This window comes from Sorex fumeus, unplaced genomic scaffold, assembly GCF_029834395.1.
Source record: "Sorex fumeus unplaced genomic scaffold, SorFum_2.1 ptg000043l, whole genome shotgun sequence".
Taxonomy (NCBI): domain Eukaryota; kingdom Metazoa; phylum Chordata; class Mammalia; order Eulipotyphla; family Soricidae; genus Sorex; species Sorex fumeus.
Window position 1 is genome coordinate 30,228,379 of NW_026606100.1, and position 17,147 is coordinate 30,245,525.

The following is a 17,147-nucleotide window of genomic DNA, read 5'->3' on the forward strand; positions in this document are numbered from 1 at the left end:
TCTTGGCTTGCACTTCAGGGCTCTTCCACTATCACAATTCCCATTTGTATTTGACCAGCTTTATTTGCAGAGATGGATATTGTTAATCGATGGGGGCTCTATTAAGTACTGTCACATCTGATTGTGAGTTTGAGATTTGGTTGAGCAGACCCCAGAGAGAAGTGGACTGAGGTCAGTCTGCATTATCAGAAGCACTGAAATATTGGCCAGCTATATAGTTTGGCACATGCCATACTGGAACTCTGACTGTGATTTCCAGTGTGATTTACAAATTTATTTCGTTCACTTGAAAATGCGTGATGGGGCTGGAGAGATAATAGCACAGCAAGTAGGGTGTTTGCCTTGCATGCGGCCGACCCAGGTTTGATTCCCAGCATCCCATATGGTCCCCTGAGCACCGCCAGGAGTGACTCCTGAGTGCAGAGCCAGGAGTAAGCCCTGTGCATTGCCGGGTGTGACCCAAAAAGAAAAAAAAATGCGCGAGGTGGTTCTGAGTCTGTCCATCAGAGCACTGTATATTGGGGAAAGGCAAGTACACCTCCCTACCCACTGTACTATCTCTCTGGCCCATCATCGGACCACTTCAGTGAAAAAAGCCCTGCTTTGTAGCCTACAGATGAGTGAGATGCTGAACCTACCACTATGTCACTTTGGCCTACTTGCTATCTCCTAAGGTACATTTTCGGTTCAATTGGATTATGGGGAGCTGCGCCCCTTAGCCCAGCTCCTCATATACTGCCCTTTCAGTTTAGTTCCTGCATGGGTCTGTGGACCTAGCAATCTCCCACCCATCTCTCTCTCTCTCTCTCTCTCTCTCTCTCTCTCTCTCTCTCTCTCTCTCTCTCTCTTCTCTCTCTCTCTCCTCTCTCCCGTCCCCCTCTCCCTCTCCTTCATCTTTATCTTTCTTTGCTAGTCTTCTCAACTGGGGCTCCTTACTCAAATCCATCTGCTTTCAGAATTTTCTTCTTGGGCTGGAGTGATAGTACATTGGGAAGGGCGTTTGCCTTGCACACAGCCGACCTTGGCTCAACCCCTGGCATCCCATGTGGTCCCCCAAGAACCTCCAGGAGTAATTTCTGAGTGCAGAGCCAGGAGTAACCCCTGAGCATCGCTGGGTGTGAACCAAAAGGAAAAAAATAATTTTCTTCTCTTGTCTTTTCCTGTTAGCTCATTTTTATCTTTCCCACTAGGAAGCATCCCATATCATCAAATCAAAATCACTGTCCTCTCTCATGCCCTATTCTTCTGATTTCCTTAGCATGAATCTATACACAAACTTAAGTACACATTTCTGCCTTTGTTATCATGCTATCATAATTGCTATCATAATGCCTTTAGACAAGCACATTGCCTAACCTCTTATTTTCCCATCTCTAAAATGGGGCTATGTAATTCCTCAGGATAGGATGAGATTATAATTTTTTAAACGACATTCTTTGTAAAAATGTGTGTACACTTTAAGCACTTCTCCCCCACCTACCTCCCATTCCACAATCACTCCACAATACACAGACATCCTATTTGCAGAGTGCTGGGGGAGGTGGAAGTGTAACGTGGGCCCTTCTGTCTAGCAATCTGCATGCAATGCAGCTCAAAATACAGAATTGTATGTGACGAGGTGCCAAACTGAGCTCTGGGGAATTCAGAAACAAGGGATAAATTGTCTCTCCCAGGATCCTTTGAGTTCGATTGTGACAACCAGTTGAATCCTATTCACCCACTCTCGAGTCACTGTTCATCCATCTGTTCCCCCATTCCCTGTCCCTCAGATCTCAGATTCATGTACATCAAAGAATCAGTTACCAAGCTGGAGAGGGAGTGCTGGAGAGAGGACACTTGCCTTGCATACTGCCTAGCTAGCTGTCACCTGGGTTCAAACCCCAGCACCACATATGGTCACCTAAGCACTGTCAGGGATCACTCCTAGAACAGAGCCAGGAAATAACCCCTGAGCACCATCAGGTTTGCCCAACATAGACACACACACACACACACACACACACACACACACACACACACACCCCAGTTCCCAAGAATCAGTGAGCCTCATTTTGGTTCCTCTCTTGAGCCCATATTGACATTCTCCTGGATGAGGTCAGATCATGACTAGACGTTGGGTTTGATTGTTGAAGGAAACTGCAGGGTTAGAGAGAGCATGAAGGACCATCCCATCTGAAGTCAAGGAGCTGGAGAGCTCATTCTAAGGCAACTTCTCCAGGCTGCTACTGGGGGAGGCAGCTGAACCTAGGGAGGACAGGAAGCCTCATTGCCTGGGAGGATTTCATGGAAGGATCTGGAATAAGAATGTTCACAATGAGCTGAATGGAAAGGCAGGTGCACTGAGTGACCCAGGACCTGAGGAACCTGGGACACCGCTAAGATTTGGTTGGACAGGTACAAATGCCACTAGCTTATTATCCATGAAGAATAAAAATAAAAAGAGCATTTTCTGTGTGCACTCGTGGTCACACTCTTATACCGGGTCTTCCACACATAGCTCCCCCTCTTCTACTCTCTTGACAAGAGTCTAAAAGACCCTGTTCTGTGGCAAAGCTATGCCAACACTTGGTCTTCACCTGCCGGGCCCTCCACTCCCTAACCAGGAGCTCCGGGTTAGGGCGATCCTGGGCACGGCAAAGCCCCCAGAGGGTAGCCGAAGTATCAAACTGCAATAGGCAAGTGTTGGGGTGTGTATGTGTGGGGGGGGGGGCGGGGGTAGTCAGGGCTAGCGGGAAGGGGGAAGGAGGCTTATACGTAAGTCCTGCCCCGGGACCCAGGCCCAGGAGAGGGCGGGCTGACAGATGGCCCGGGGCTGCCGAGCCTTGGCATCCACGCGTCTCCATTGTGCAGCGTGGAGGCAGAGGAGCGCAGAGCCCTTCCCCACGCCCCACCCTGTCAGCCCAGCTCCCGGGTCCCGCCTCCCAGGCCCCCGCCACACCCCCGGCTCCGCCTCCACCCCCCGCCCCGCTCCGGCCGCGGCCCCTTCCTCCTGCAGCGGGTGCCGTGGGGCCGCGGGGCCGCGCGTCACCGTCTCTATGGCCGGGGCTCGGAGCGCAAAGGTGAGCGGGGCGCGGGGCGCGGATGGCGCAGGGCCGCGGCGGGCTCCGACCTTCCCACCCCCTTTCCGCCCGGCGGGCGAGGTCAGGCCTCTCGCACCCGGCCCCGCGCCCGCATCCCGGCTCGGGAGGGGCGGGCGCGGGCAGGCCCCGGGCAGCGCGCGGCGCAGACCCCAGCCGCCGAGCCGCGGGGCGCCCCGTGCGCTCCGGGATCTGGGTCACATCCCCCCCCCTCGGCGGGATCCGGGATCGAAGGAGAGCGCGTCCTCGAGCCCGAGCCCGGAGAGCGCGGGCGGACCCGGAGGGTGCCCGCGCGAGGGGGCGAGGCCGGCAGGCCGGGAGAGGCCGGCGTCCTGCGGGGCGGCGGGAGATGGTGGACAGGTGCACCTCGGGGTGAAGGTCGAGAGCTTGCGGATCCGGCCTTGGCGGTGCCCGCTCTTCTCTTGCATCTGCCCTGGCTTTAAGCCTGGGGAGGTGATCAGAGTTCAAGGGGGCTGGTCCTGGGGAGGAACGGGGCGAGGGTGGGGGCGTGGGGGATGGGGGTGCGATTAGATTAAGCCTTGATGCCTAGCCGCCACTGGGATGGGGTGACAGTCCTACCCTTCCAGCTCCCCAAACTCGCCCTCCCTCACAACAGGTGACATGGGGCCTGGGAGCTCCTACCCGACCCCCATGGGTGACAGTGGTATGGGGAAAGAGGGGTGCCAAATTCCCTACTTCACGGGCTCCTGCCGCTTTCTGCGTGGCTTTGGTGCCCCTGACCTCCGCTCCCCTTTCCTTAGAGTCTCCCCCAGTCACTGCACAAACCAGGGTTTGGAGCTGGGACTCTCGGGAAGGAAGGTGGGGATCTGCTCTGGCCCTTAGCCCCAGTGGGCACTGGCAGCTGCTGATGGAGAGGCATTGCTCGCTCATCTCCACACAGATGTAACTGCCTGCAAAGACCATGTGACTCACATGTAGTTGGCCCTTCTGTGAGCGTGACTGTGTGCTCACAGCCCCTACACGCGTGTGTCCACAGGCCCCTCCAGTGCCCGGTTGGGTTGTGCGACCCTGCATTATTAGCATGTGTGTGGCAGAATGAATGGGCAGGTGAGTCCAACCTTCCGTGTGAATGGGTTTGATCGCACATGGTCGGCCGTGCCCACACAATCCTCCCCTGCATGTGAGTTCCCGGGTTTGTAGCCCTCCTGGGATCCGTGTGTTGCACCCCAGTGTGCCTGCACCCCACTCCCCAGACTTGCGTAAACCTGTGTGAGTGTGCCATGCGCTGCGCTCTGAGTGGCTCCTCTCACCTGGGTCTGTTCCTCCCGCCCAACCCTAGAGCTTCCTCCCCTACACACCCCGCTCAGCACTAAGCAAACAGGAGGCTGCAAAAGTAAACAGGTGTGCCTTCGGGGAGAGAGATGGGCCACAGGCCACTTACCAGTTGCCTCCCACTATCCCTGACCCCAAACCAGAAGCTGATGTCCTGTCTGTAGTCCGGCCACGGTCATGGCCCTCCCGTTGTTAATCGATTTGCTCGAGTGGGCCCAGTAACGTCTCCATCGTGAGACTTGTTACTGTGTTTGGCATATGGAATACGTCACGGGTAGCTTGCCAGGCTTTGCCGTGCCGGCGAGATACTCTCAGTAGCTTGCTGGACTCTCCAAGAGGGGCGGAGGAATCGAACCCGGCTTGGCCAGGCCGACTGTGCTCAAGGCAAACGCCCTACCGCTGTGCTATCGCTCCAGCCCGTCTGTAGTCCATTGACCCTATTTTTTTTTCTTTTTTGGGGGGGATGGAGAGAGAGTCACAACCATGGTGCTCAGGGGTTACTCCTGGCTCTGCACTCGGGGATAACCCCTACAGGTTCCCAGTAGACCATAGGGGATGCCGGGAATCGAACCTGAGTTGGCCACGTGCAAAGCAGCTTCTCCGGTCCCCAGGACCCCCTTCTTTACCCTCATACACCATTCTCACACACTTGGGGCTCTGCCTGCCCAGCAAAGGGATGACCTTTACTTATTAAACAGAGACTCCAAATGTCTGTTCCTCCTTGGGCCAGCTCCTGGTCCCTCCCTTCCCCTCAAGGCCATCTAGTTAATATTTGACCTGGAACGGAGGGGAGTGACCAGTGGCCTCTTTGGCGCTGTCTGTGGTAACGATGAGATTGGGTGGGTTGGGCTTCTTCCACACCTACCCCAGGAAGCCATCAGTAGCTCTCCTAGTGGCCAGCCTTTACTTTACTCTCACCCCATTCCCCAATGACTGGCCTGCAGGTGCTCCCAGGTGGGGGAAGCGCCTCCCAAAAGCTCAGGGACCCCACCTTCACTTTTTTTTTCTTTTTTGGGTCACACCCGGCAATGCACAGGGGCTACTCCTGGCTCATGCACTCAGGAATTACTCCTGGTGGTGCTCAGGGGACCATATGGGATGCTGGGAATCGAACCCGGGTTGGCCGTGTGCAAGGCAAATGCCCTACCTGCTGTGCTATCTCTCCAGCCCCCTCACCTTCACTTTTGTCTTTGCTCGTTTCTCCATGAACTGGTCTTGCACACTCGCAGTCTCCTGCAGAGACATGTTTCATCTGTGTAGTGGGGTGTGTGGATTGAGGGGTGGGGGTGCAGACACCCCTTCCCGATGCCTGAGAGTGCCTGTGTGCGGGGAGGGGCGGGCACGTGTTGGCTGCCTACTCGAAGGGTGCAGTACAGACTCACAGGGGCCGGGCGGAGATGTGCACCCCTAGAGAGGAATGCTGCCAGGGAGAAGTGTCTAATTAAAGAGAAATTCCAGAGGGAATGCTCTGGACTGGGAAGAGAAAAAAGCAATGGGAAAATGGGACAATAAACAAAGGCCCATTAAGTGTCTCTGCCCAGGCCTTCCTGCCCAAGGCAGGCCTGCAGGCAGCAGAGAGGGCTAGCTGTTTATTCCACCCCATGAGGGCTGTTCAGCTGTTCCCTGTTGAGTGGGGGAGTCTTTGAAGGAGAGTGATTCCTGCCCAACTTCCTGTATCCAGACAGAAAGAGTGGGCTGGTCCAACTGGGGGTGCTGTGGTGCTTCAGCAGCCCCTGAAGCCCAGCGAGAGAGCCATCTACCTGGGGCCAGAGAGAGTGCTCAGTGGGTAGGGAACTTGCCTTGCACACAGCCAACCTGTGTTGGATCTTGAGCATCCCCGTGTGGTCCTTGAGCTCTACCAGGTGTGATCCCTGAGCACAGAGCAGGGAGTAAGCCCTGAGAAACACCAAGTGGGCGACCAACCCCCCTACCCCCCAAAAAAAATCTACCTTCCACTCACACTTAGATTAAAGAGCTTTCTTTCCTATTTCCGCCCTCCCCTCCCCAGAGAACAGACCTCAGAACCAGGACAAGCTCTGCTGTGGGGGCCAGGTGACCTCAACAGTCACCTCCAGCCCAATCGATGACCCAGCTCCCGCCCAGCATGGAGCCTGGACTGGATGCCACGCAACTGTGTGGGACTCATCCCATGCTCTGATCGCTTTCCTGGAATCCCATGGCCACACTAACCTATGAGTCCTTGTCCCCCAAGTTCCAGGACCCTCCCTGGCCTCATGTCCCTTGACTTCCTGAGTAACCTCCCTGGACCTTGACCCCTGTGACTCTTTTCCCGTCTGTCCCCTTCCACTGGCTCCCCGTGGGATTCCTGTGGGTCTGGGCCTCCGCAGGAAGATGTGGCGGAGGCTCTGGCCCTTCTTTCTGAGCTTCCTCACGGCCACTGCAGTTCCCGGGCCCTCACTGCGGAGAACTTCCAGGGACCTCGATGTTACCCCACGCATGACTCTCTCCTATGAAGGTTAGACCCCGCCACCTTGAAAGGCTGTAGAGGCCCGTGGTGGGGGTGGGAGGGCAGCCCCAAAGCCATGCTTACAGCTCCAACCCTTTCCCTAGAGATCTCCGGAATTCCAAGTTTCAAGGGCCCAGCCCGAAACTACTCGACTCTACTGCTGGAGGAGGGCCCCGCGCGGCTGCTGGTGGGAGCCCGAGGGGCCCTGTTCTCTCTCAACGCCCAGAACATCGGAGATGGGGCGCACAAAGAGGTCAGAGTCCCGCTTCCTTCGGCTCCCCACCTCCTGGAAACCCCACTAGCCTTTCAGGGCCTGATGGTCAGCACATGCTGCTCTTCCCCGGATCGGGGGAGGTCCCCCTGTGATCCTCAGGAAACTCGCCACCCCCAATCCTGCCATTCCCTGGGGTCCTCTTGCCTGATTCATCAGGTGAGCTATGGTGAGAGTCAGCCTGACAGCCTCTCGCTTTCCCTCCCTCCAGATCCTCTGGGAGGTCTCCGCAGAGAAGCAAAGCCAATGTCATCTCAAAGGGAAAAACAACCAGGTATGTGGTCTGCTCTGTCCCCAGCTGCAATGTCAGGGTTGGTGGGGACATAGACAAAGGAACAGATCAACTGTGCATTGCAGCAGCTCAACAAACATTGCAAGTGTTGCCGGCAGGGCATCTAGTGACCTACCAGCTTGCCCTATGATGGCATTTTAATTCTTCTGGGCTTTCAAATAATAATCATGATAACAATAAGCAATTGCTCAGTGCCCACTTAGCTATTATCTGACCCTATCTAAAATAACCTGAAAGGATAACTCATTACAGGTACAGGTGTGTATGTGTGTGTGTGGGGGGGGGGGGGGGGGGGGGCTTGGGGTGGGTGAGGCCAAAGAAAGGGACAGGGTCCTCTCCTGGCATGCCTGGAAGCTTGTGGTCTCTGTTCAGGTCTCCGGTGAACCTCTCAAAGGTTTTTAAATACAGCAGTGGAATGATCTGGTTTACATTTTTTAAATATGTCTTGAAAAGTGGGTTGCTGGACTGTGCTGATAGGTAGAATATTTTTGGAAGGAAACTCCAGACAATGGGAACAGCAGTCCCTTTTGAAGCCAACAGGGATTAAAGAAAAACTCTTCTTGTTTGCAACATCTCCCTTTGTACCTTTTGAATCTATGTGTTTGCAATGCAAATGAAAGTATTTGTTAAGAGTGGAGGATGGGAAGCTGTCAGATGGTCACTTCTGTTGTCTGAAGAAGAGGTGACAGTAGTATTTGGATGATGGCTAAGGAGGTGGAGAGAAGCAGATCAAGTCAAGGGACATTTAGGACAAAGAATCATGGAGAAGAGAGTAAAGGACTGGGAAGGAGCATGGGTGTCTCCTGGCTTATAGACTGAGTAATAGGAGAGATGGGTGAAGGGAACTGGGAAAGACTAGAGGAACTGGCTGGGGAGGGAAGAGGCAGGCAGGGGAGTGGTGAGCATGCTTTCAGACAAGGTGAGGTGGACGTGTCTATGATGCATCAGGTGGAGAGAGGTCTGGGGTGCCTGTTTCTGGCGAGATGTGAAAGAAACTGAGGCCAGAGCGATAGTACGACAGGCAGAGCGTTCGCCTGCCTCTGGCTAACTGGGGTTCCATCTCCGGCATCCATACGGTCCCCCCAAGCACTGTCGGGAGTGATCCCTGAATGCAGAGCCAGGAGTATTGCTGGGTGAATGACCTAAAAAAGCAAAATAAGGACAAAAATAAGGGGCTGGAGGGATATTACAGCGGGTTGGGTTTGCCTTGCACGTGGCTGACCTGGGTTTAAATCCCAGCATCCCATACGGTCCCCTGAGCACCGCCAAGAGTAATTCCTGAGTGCAAAGCCTGGAGTAACTGATGTGCATCACTGGGTGTGACCCAAAAAGCAAAAACAAACAAAAACGAGATGTGAAAGAAGCATCTTAGGGTGCTGGAAGCCCTTAACTTGGGTACAGGAGACCAAAGGTGATGCCGGAGAAGCTGGCAGAGAGTATCAAGAGGGGCCATCTCCCTGGGAGGCCAGAAGAGAGGGCGTTTCCAGGGAATATTCTGTTCTGGGCAATGAGAAGGCCCCGCGGGATCCTGGAGAGAACTATTTATACTGTGGATGGGCACAGAGCGAAACTACAAAGTTAGAGTCATAGAAGAGGCCTTTAACTAGGCCAGGAACTGAGCATCCCCCATCTGCCCCACAGACCGAGTGCTTCAACCATGTGCGTTTCCTTCAGCGGTTCAATGATACCCACCTCTATGTATGCGGGACTCATGCCTTCCAGCCCTTCTGTGCCGTCATTGTGAGTCTCCCTGGCCTGGCCCTGGGGTTGCTCCAACCCCAGACCGCTGTGATCCCTGGTAGCACCCCCTGACTTCTGACCGCTCATTCCCCAGGATGCAGAAGACTTCACCATGCCAACCCACTTTGAGGAGGGAAGGGAGATGTGTCCTTATGACCCAGCCCATGGCTTCACCGGCCTCCTCATCGGTGAGTGTGCCCTCGACTCCATCCTGACCCTCACCCACCGTCACATGGGGCTTGGATCTGTTCACTCGGACATGCTCCCTGTGTGCCTTGTATGTGATCTGCGTCTTCCACCTGTTCTATCCCCCCTCCCATTCACCCGGCCCAGATGGAAGCTTCTACACAGCCACCCGTTATGAATTCCGGAGCATCCCTGACATTCGCCGAAGCCACCACCCATACACCCTGAAAACGGAGGAGGCGCCGATACACTGGCTCAATGGTTAGGAGGATGAGGCACAGGATGATGGGGGGTAGGGGACTATTTGGTTGGACATCCCACCCCCAGGCCCCCAGGTGAGCCTTGTCTTCCTGTGTGTGGAGTAAGGGGTGGAGACGGGGGGAGGATCCCCAGCCTCTTTCAGAAGCCCCCTGAACCACCTGACCCACAGATGCTGAGTTTGTGTTCTCCGTCCTGGTCCCGGAGAGCAAAACCAGTGCGGTGGGTGACGATGACAAGGTTTACTACTTCTTCATGGAGCGTGCTATGGATGAAGGCTATGTCAACTTTCCTCAGAGTCGCAGCAACCAACGCGTAAACCGTGTGGCCCGGGTGGCCCGCGTGTGCAAGGTGAGTCAAGTCCCGGCTGGGGCACCGTGCGAGAGATCGAACCTCCGACACTGACTCCCTGACCCCACCCATGCCTCTGCCTCCCCAGGGAGACCTGGGAGGGAAGAAGATTCTGCAGAAGAAGTGGACCACCTTCTTGAAGGCGCGCCTCATCTGCCACATTCCACAGTATGAGACGCTGCGCAGTGTCTGCAGCCTGGATGCTGATACTGCAGCCGGCACACGCTTCTATGCAGCCTTCACGCTAGTCACGCAGTGGTCAGTGTGGGGACAGAGGGGAGGCGGGAACTGGAGCGGCAGCCAGTGAAGATAACAGAATCCGCGGGGAGGGTTGGCAGCAGAATTTCAGGCATATCTGGCTCGCCAAGGGCCAGCAGCCAAAGCAGCCATCTGAGTCTCGGGACAGGTCCTGTGGTTGGCCAGGGCAGCGGTGGGCTCAAGATTTGGTAGGTTTGGGGGCTGGAGCAATAGCACATCGGGTAGGGCCTCGCATGCGGCCGACCTGGGTTCGATTCCCAGCATCCCATATGGTCCCCTGAGCTATCGCCAGGAGTAATTCCTGAGTGCAGAGCCAGGAGTAACCCCTGTGCATTGCCAGGTGTGACCCAAAAAGCCAAAAAAAAAAAAAAGATTTGGTAGGTTTGGAGCTGGAGCAATAGCACAACAGGTAGGGCGTTTGCCTTGCATGCGGCCGACCCGAGTTTGATTCCCAGCATTCCATATGGTCCCCTGAGCACCACCAGGGGTAATTCCTGAGTGCAGAGCCAGGAGTAACCCCTGTGCATCACCAGGTGTGACCCAAAAAGCAAAAAAAAAAAAAATTTGGTAGGTTGGCAGGGGGTGACTTTCACTCAGCGTGACTCTGCCCTTTCCCTGATGTCCCATCCCTAGGAAGACCCTGGAGGCCTCAGTGATTTGCCGCTACGACCTGGCTGACCTGCAGGCTGTTTTCACAGGCCCCTACCTGGAGTACCAGGATCGTGCTCGGCGCTGGGGCCTCTATGAGGGCGCAGTGCCAGAGCCCCGGCCTGGCTCGGTGAGTGACGGGGGCTGGGCTGGGGCAGGAGGGCCTGGCCATGGTGGAGCCCTGCGGGGGCTGGGCTGGGGCAGGAGGGCCTGGCCATGGTGGAGCCCTGCGGTTCACCACCCTGCCCCCTCCCCAGTGCATCACAGATTCCCTGCGCAGCCAAGGCTACAATTCATCACATGATTTGCCGACCACGGTCCTGGACTTTGTCAGGCTGCACCCAGTGATGGCGCGGCCGGTGCCGCCCACACGCGGACGGCCCCTCCTGCTCAAGCGCAATGTGCGTTACACACACCTCACAGGGACACCTGTCACCACGCCGGCAGGACCCACCTATGACCTGCTCTTCCTAAGCACAGGTGCTTTTAACCCTGAACTGAGAGGCTTCCAGGGACATGTGACATGAGTCTTTGACCCCTGCTCATCACTAGCCCCCACAGGCCCATGTTGATTCTTCAGTGAATACTCACCACTGCTTCTTGAGACTTTTGTCACCAACCACAGTGACACTTGACCCTACCTCTAATTCTGCTGAGCCCAGTAATTCCCGCTGATTAGCCAAAATCCCTGATGTCCCAAGCCAAGGGCCCATGGCTACTGGCCCAGCCCTGTCCCTGGTCAGTCACTGGGCTGCTGCAGGGAGCTGGAAGCCAGTGTCAGCTGTGGTGAGTCTGACTCTGCCCTTTCCACACCAGCTGACGGCTGGATCCACAAGGCCGTGGTTCTGGGCTCTGGGGTGCACATTATTGAAGAGACACAAGTCTTCAAGGAGGCCCAGTCGGTGGAGAATCTGGCTGTCTCTCCAATGCAGGTAACCCCTGACTTGGGACCCAGGGTGGCCTTGCCAGAAACAGAGGGAGGGTGTAGAGCTGTTTCTCTAGGGGGCAGGGGGGCTGATGACCAACGGTTCTCTCTGGCTCCCAGCACAGCCTCTACGTTGGGGGTTCTAGTGAAGTCGTGCAGCTACCGTTATCCTTCTGTTCCCGCTACCACTCCTGCTACGACTGCATTCTGGCCCGGGACCCCTACTGTGGCTGGGACCCCAATGCCCATGCCTGCAGAGCTACCACCGGACCCAATAAGACCCTAACTGACAGGTAGGAACTGACAGGAACAAGGGTCTTCTGTGTCCTGGGATGAATGGAATGGGGACTCAGGAGGGGGGCCAGGCTGGCACCAGCCCCTGCTGACCACCACTGGGGACCACAAAGCTCACATGCCCCGGGGGCAGAGAGATGGAACAGCGGGTGGGATGCTTGCTCTGCATGTGGTTGACCTTGGCTCAATCTCTGGCATCCCATATGGTCCCCTGAGCACCTCCAGGAGTGATTCCTGAGTGCAGAGCCAGGAATAAACCCTGAGAATTGCCAGGTGTGACCCCAAAACAAAAAAGTTCATATTCCCTTATTAGTCCTGATCTCTGCCTCCAGGTCAGAACTGATACAGGACATAGAGCGAGGAAACCGAGGCTGTGACGGCCACACAGACACAGGTAAGCGCATCCACCTGCACAGCCTGGCCTCTGCCATTCATTGCTGATAGTGTACAGGTACCAGAATGGCCTGTGTCTCTGCTTTCTGAGAGGGCAGCCCAGTCACGTCCAGTAGACAGTAACTACTCAACAAACATCTGGTGTTCAAATGAGTTATAAAGTTTAGGAACGTCTAGAGCTTCTAGAGTGTGTAGGTGAGGAAGGATAGAGGCAATCAAATGATCACGTCCATATTTTCGTTATTTTGTTTAAAAAGAATAATTATAATTATGGCAAGAGTTTATGAAGGTAACATGTTCTTCCCCAAGGAAGATAACTGAGCTATCTGAAAGAATAAATGTTAATCATGGCTAACATACTTGATACTATGATCAAACACACACATACCATCTCACTTAATCCTGCCAATCCTTAGAGAGGTGTCATTATTACCATTTCCTTAAGACTCCTTCCTGTCTTAGGCACAGACAGAATAAGTTAACTGCTCTATTAGCTGTCAGCAGCTTCTGATGTAAAGCTGACCCTAAATAATCTGACTTAATCTGACTGGAGTTTGCAGTTTTGATCACATAATTTTTTTTTTTTGTCCCACACCTGGTGGTGCTTAGGGGTTACTTCTGGCTCTGCACTCAGGAATTACTCCTGGCAATGGTCGGGAGACCATTTGGGATGCTGGGGATTGAACCTGGGTCGGCCACGTGCAAGGCAAGCACCCTACCGGCTGTATTATTGCTTCTGCCCCTTTGATCACTGTTATAATCTCTCGCCTGAGTTCATCAAACAAGTCCAGGGCTTGAAAAGGGGGCGGCACCTAAGCTGAGGGAACAACAAGCAGAGCAAAGGAGGCACTTTTAGCTAAAAGAGGCTGGAGAAGAAGGCAAGGACTCAAGCTGAGGCAGGGGAGGGGAATGACCAGCGGGTTTTTTTTTCCCCCAACTTAAAAAAAATTGGAGGGGAGGGCACACCTAGCTGTGCTCAGGGTTTACTCCTAGCTCTGCGTTCAGGGATAACTCCTGGCGGTTCTCAGAGGACCACACGGGATGCCGAATACCAAATACAGGTTGGTCACATGCAAGGTAAATGCACGACCTGTTATTCCATCTCCCCAGCAGATTAGTGTTTTTAAAAGGTCACCCCACTGCTACACAGTGAGACCAGATGAGAAACAGAGCAGGTCAGCATCTGGGGAAGGAGAGACATAAACAGGTCTGAGAAAATTTAGGAGGCAGAATCTAAGGATTAGATACAAAGCAGGTGGAAGAGGCAGACACAGGACTCCATTTTCTGCCTTACACAGTTCAGTAGCTGGTGGTGCCATTCACTATGATAATTCAAGGGGAAAAGGGCTGGTGCAACTAGGGAGGGAGACATTGGCTTTAGTTCCTGTGACTTGTCCAAGAGACCTCCTGTGGAGATGCCCGGCAGCACAGGGAAGAGACTGAAGTCTGGCACTCAGGAGAGAACTCTGTGACAGGGGGGCAGAGATTAGGAATCATTGGCAGATGGCAGGAATTAAATCCACAGGAAAGGATGAGCAGAGCTCGAGCAGGGAATGGGCCGGAGGCATTATCTGCTTCCTGAGAAAAGCCAACCTGAACCTTAAACGGGAGCACGAGCACAGAGGGCTTGTCCACTGTCACCGATTTCAGATTCAGAGCTCAGTTCTGGGAACTTGACAGTGAACCCCCTGGCTTGTCCCTTTCAATGCCCTCTCTGGGGCACTGACGGTGCCTCCTGTCCCCTCATCCCTCCAGAGCTGCCACCACCACTGAAGCTCCGCTCTGTGCTCCGAGGTGATGACGTCCTCCTGCCCTGTGACCAACCGTCCAACTTGGCCCGGGCCTTGTGGCTGCTCAATGGGACTGTGGTCATGAGAGATGGGCAGAACGGCTACCGTGTGGGAGTGGACGGGCTGCTGGTGATCGGCACGCAGGCCCAGCACAGTGGCAACTACAGCTGCTATGCTGAGGAAAACAGCCTCCGCACCCTGCTGGCCTCCTACAGTCTCTCAGTGCGGCAGGACACTCCTACCCCAGTTCCACAAACGGCTCCACACTCCAGTGGGAGATCGCTCTATGTAATGACCATTGCTGTGCTCGGTGGCCTCTGCCTTATCCTGACCGCCTGCCTCCTCTATATGGCCTATCTGCAGGAAAACAGAGGAGGTAATCGACGAAAATACTCCCTGGGTCAAGCACGCCGGGCAGGGGGCTCGGCTGTGCAGCTGCAGACGGTCTCAGGCCAGTGTCCAGGAGAGGAAGATGAGGGTGACGACGGGGAGGGGACTGGGGGCGTGGAAGGCAACTGCCTCCAGGTCATTCCTGGGGAGGGAGCCCCAGCGCCGCCGCCCCCGCCCCCGCCCCCACCACCCACTGAGCTGACTAATGGGCTGGTGGCGCTGCCCAGCCGGCTGCGCAGAATGAATGGCAACAGCTACATGCTGCTGAGGCAAAGCAACAACGGAGTGCCAGCGGGGCCCTGCTCCTTTGCTGAGGAACTCAGCCGCATCCTGGAAAAGAGGAAGCACACACAGCTCGTAGAGAACCTGGACGAGAGCTCTGTCTGAGCGCAACCTCCCGGGACAAAAAAAAAAAAAAAAAAAGATCAACCAACCAACCCTCTTCCAAGTCAGCCTACCTGCCCCAGGCTGGGCTGCCTACCCAGCAGTCATCCCCCGCCCCTTCTCCTGCCCCACTCCAAGCCCTTCCCCCGAATTTCTTGATGTTCCTGTAGGGCTAGACCAACGGATCCAGAAAGAGTCTGCACCCACCCTTACTTCTCAGTCTTCACGTTCTACGTGAACAGCCCAGGCCAAACGGTGCTCCTAGAGGTAGGTGCTCCCTCAGACTCTGCTGCTCTGCAGCGCCTGCCCCAGTTCCTAGTCCTCTGGCCTGAGCACTTGGGAGGAGAGAACCCCACTATCTTGCCCCTTTTTTCCTACTCATCCTTCCTCTCTCCCTATGCAGGGCTCTGCAGGTCCAGACAGCCTCAATGTCACCACTCTCTGTCTGTATGGCCCAATGTACTGGATGGTCCCCAAACCACAAAGACCTCTGCCAGCTACCTGAGCCCTACGTACATCCCCCTTTATATGTCTATCAGCCGGGCTGCAGGCCCCCCCAGGCCCCCCATTCTTATGTTTCATTCTTTCTCCTGGACTTTGGGTACCCTATTGCCACATCCCATCCTATCTAGTCCTTTAGACCCAGCCCACGTGGTGACCTCTTTGGCAGAGAGCCGCTTAGGAACAGGCCAGTGGAGGGAGGTCAGACAGCATCATCCCCCTCTTCCTCCCTTTATATGCAGCCCTCGTGAGTCAGCCTCCCCCAAGCCCCTCAGTAACCCGAGTAGCAAGACGAGCCCCCGGCATGCCCCTCCCTCACAGGCGTGCACACATTTCCTCTCACAAGCACCTTCTGAGCCTTGTGTCTGTCAGGTTTGGTCTGTGGACATTTCAGAGGGAGAGCCTTCTCCCATTTAGCGGTCCTCGCTGACACTCGAGGATGGGCGACCAACTCTGCACTCAATGAGCCAGCCTCCCTTTTGGGAACCAAGCATTTGCTACCCCTAACCAGAGCAGAGGGAGGAGAGATCTGACGTCTACCTGGCACATGAAGCCCGTTCTTGGAACTATGCAAAGGGCAGAGGCTGGGAGTTTGGATGCTTTGGCTCCCACCCCTGTCCTACCTCACCGGGGCACTTTCAGGGTCCAGGGGCCTCTGAAGTCTCCAGGCCCATGAGGGACAATCAAATCCTGACTGAGCCTCCCATTTCCCTTGGGTGAGGATGACTGTTATTTTTGTAGCTGAGGACGTGGCATCCCACGGATTTTTACTACCCTTCACCCCTTTTCTCCCCTACAATGAATGTATTTATTGTGAAAAAAACTACCCTTAGAAACACCCCCCACTCACCAGCCAGGTGGGCCGAACAGGCTCCTGCCAGCCTGGGGAGCCTGGGTTCTGCTCCTCCCAACCTTCCTCCTAACCCGTTGGTTAATAAAAACCCTTTTTCCCCACAGCGATGAGTGGTTTGCTTGGTCGGCACTGGCCTTCCTCTGGATTTCTGAACCATGAGGACATGGGACCACAGGGTTGGCTCCGCTTCCCATCAAACCTTTTCCTAAGGGAAATGGGATCCTCCACTTCCATCCTAGCTGACTTGGAGAGGACATAGGCCTTGCTTTGGGATCCTATTAGCAGGGTAACATTATAGCCAAGTTCAAAAATTCTTATAAAGGGGCCAGAGCAATAGTCTAGTGGGTAGGGCGCTTGCCTTGCACACAACCAACCTAGATCCAATCTCCAGCACCACCTATGGAACCCCGAGCTGACTAGAAGATCTCTTGAGTGCAGGGCCAGAAGTAAGCTCTGAGCACAGTCAGGTGTGGCCCCAAAACAACAAACTTCATATAAAGATTTCTAGTTATTTTTTTCTTTTTGGGTCACACCCGGCATTGCACAGGGGTTACTCCTGGCTCATGCACTCAGGAATTACTCCTGGCGGTGCTCGGGGGACCATATGGGATGCTGGGAATCGAACCTAGGTCGGCCGTGAGCAAAGCAAACATGCCCCGCCTGCTGTGCTACTGCTCCAGCTCTGATTTCTAGATTTTTACCTCTTGGCACTTTCTTCTCATCTGCCCCTCTTGGGTCCTGTCTCAGGGGAGCCAAGAACTGTCACCCCACAGACA

The 17,147-nt window shown here is 55.0% G+C and overlaps 1 protein-coding gene across 2 annotated transcripts; it reads left to right on the plus strand.

The window, feature by feature from the left end:
* The first annotated feature begins 2,966 nt into the window (after positions 1 to 2,966).
* SEMA4G (semaphorin 4G) lies at positions 2,967 to 16,474 on the plus strand. 2 transcript variants are annotated; one of them, XR_008793355.1, is made up of 16 exons: positions 2,967 to 3,059; positions 6,379 to 6,846; positions 6,942 to 7,090; positions 7,320 to 7,382; positions 9,042 to 9,140; positions 9,235 to 9,328; positions 9,474 to 9,587; positions 9,757 to 9,935; positions 10,024 to 10,193; positions 10,827 to 10,971; positions 11,099 to 11,321; positions 11,658 to 11,773; positions 11,887 to 12,059; positions 12,393 to 12,454; positions 14,209 to 15,284; positions 15,421 to 16,474. XR_008793355.1 is itself a non-coding variant. In XM_056120391.1 (15 exons), the coding sequence occupies exons 2-15, from the start codon at positions 6,723 to 6,725 to the stop codon at positions 15,018 to 15,020; spliced, it is 2,523 nt and encodes an 840-aa protein (XP_055976366.1). In that variant the 5' UTR covers positions 2,967 to 3,059; positions 6,379 to 6,722; the 3' UTR covers positions 15,021 to 16,474. The 2 variants fall into 2 exon arrangements, 1 of the variants encoding a protein (XP_055976366.1); XM_056120391.1 differs by having other exon boundaries at positions 14,209 to 16,474.
* Positions 16,475 to 17,147: the final 673 nt, after the last annotated feature.

Excerpts from the sequence above, each read along its gene's own strand:
- SEMA4G (XM_056120391.1), top strand. The coding sequence starts at position 6,723 with ATGTGGCGGAGGCTCTGGCCCTTCTTTCTGAGCTTCCTCACGGCCACT. Across the intron at positions 7,383-9,041 it reads TCAAAGGGAAAAACAACCAG|ACCGAGTGCTTCAACCATGT; the intron begins GTATGTGGTCTG and ends TCTGCCCCACAG. Across the intron at positions 11,322-11,657 it reads CCTGCTCTTCCTAAGCACAG|CTGACGGCTGGATCCACAAG; the intron begins GTGCTTTTAACC and ends TTTCCACACCAG.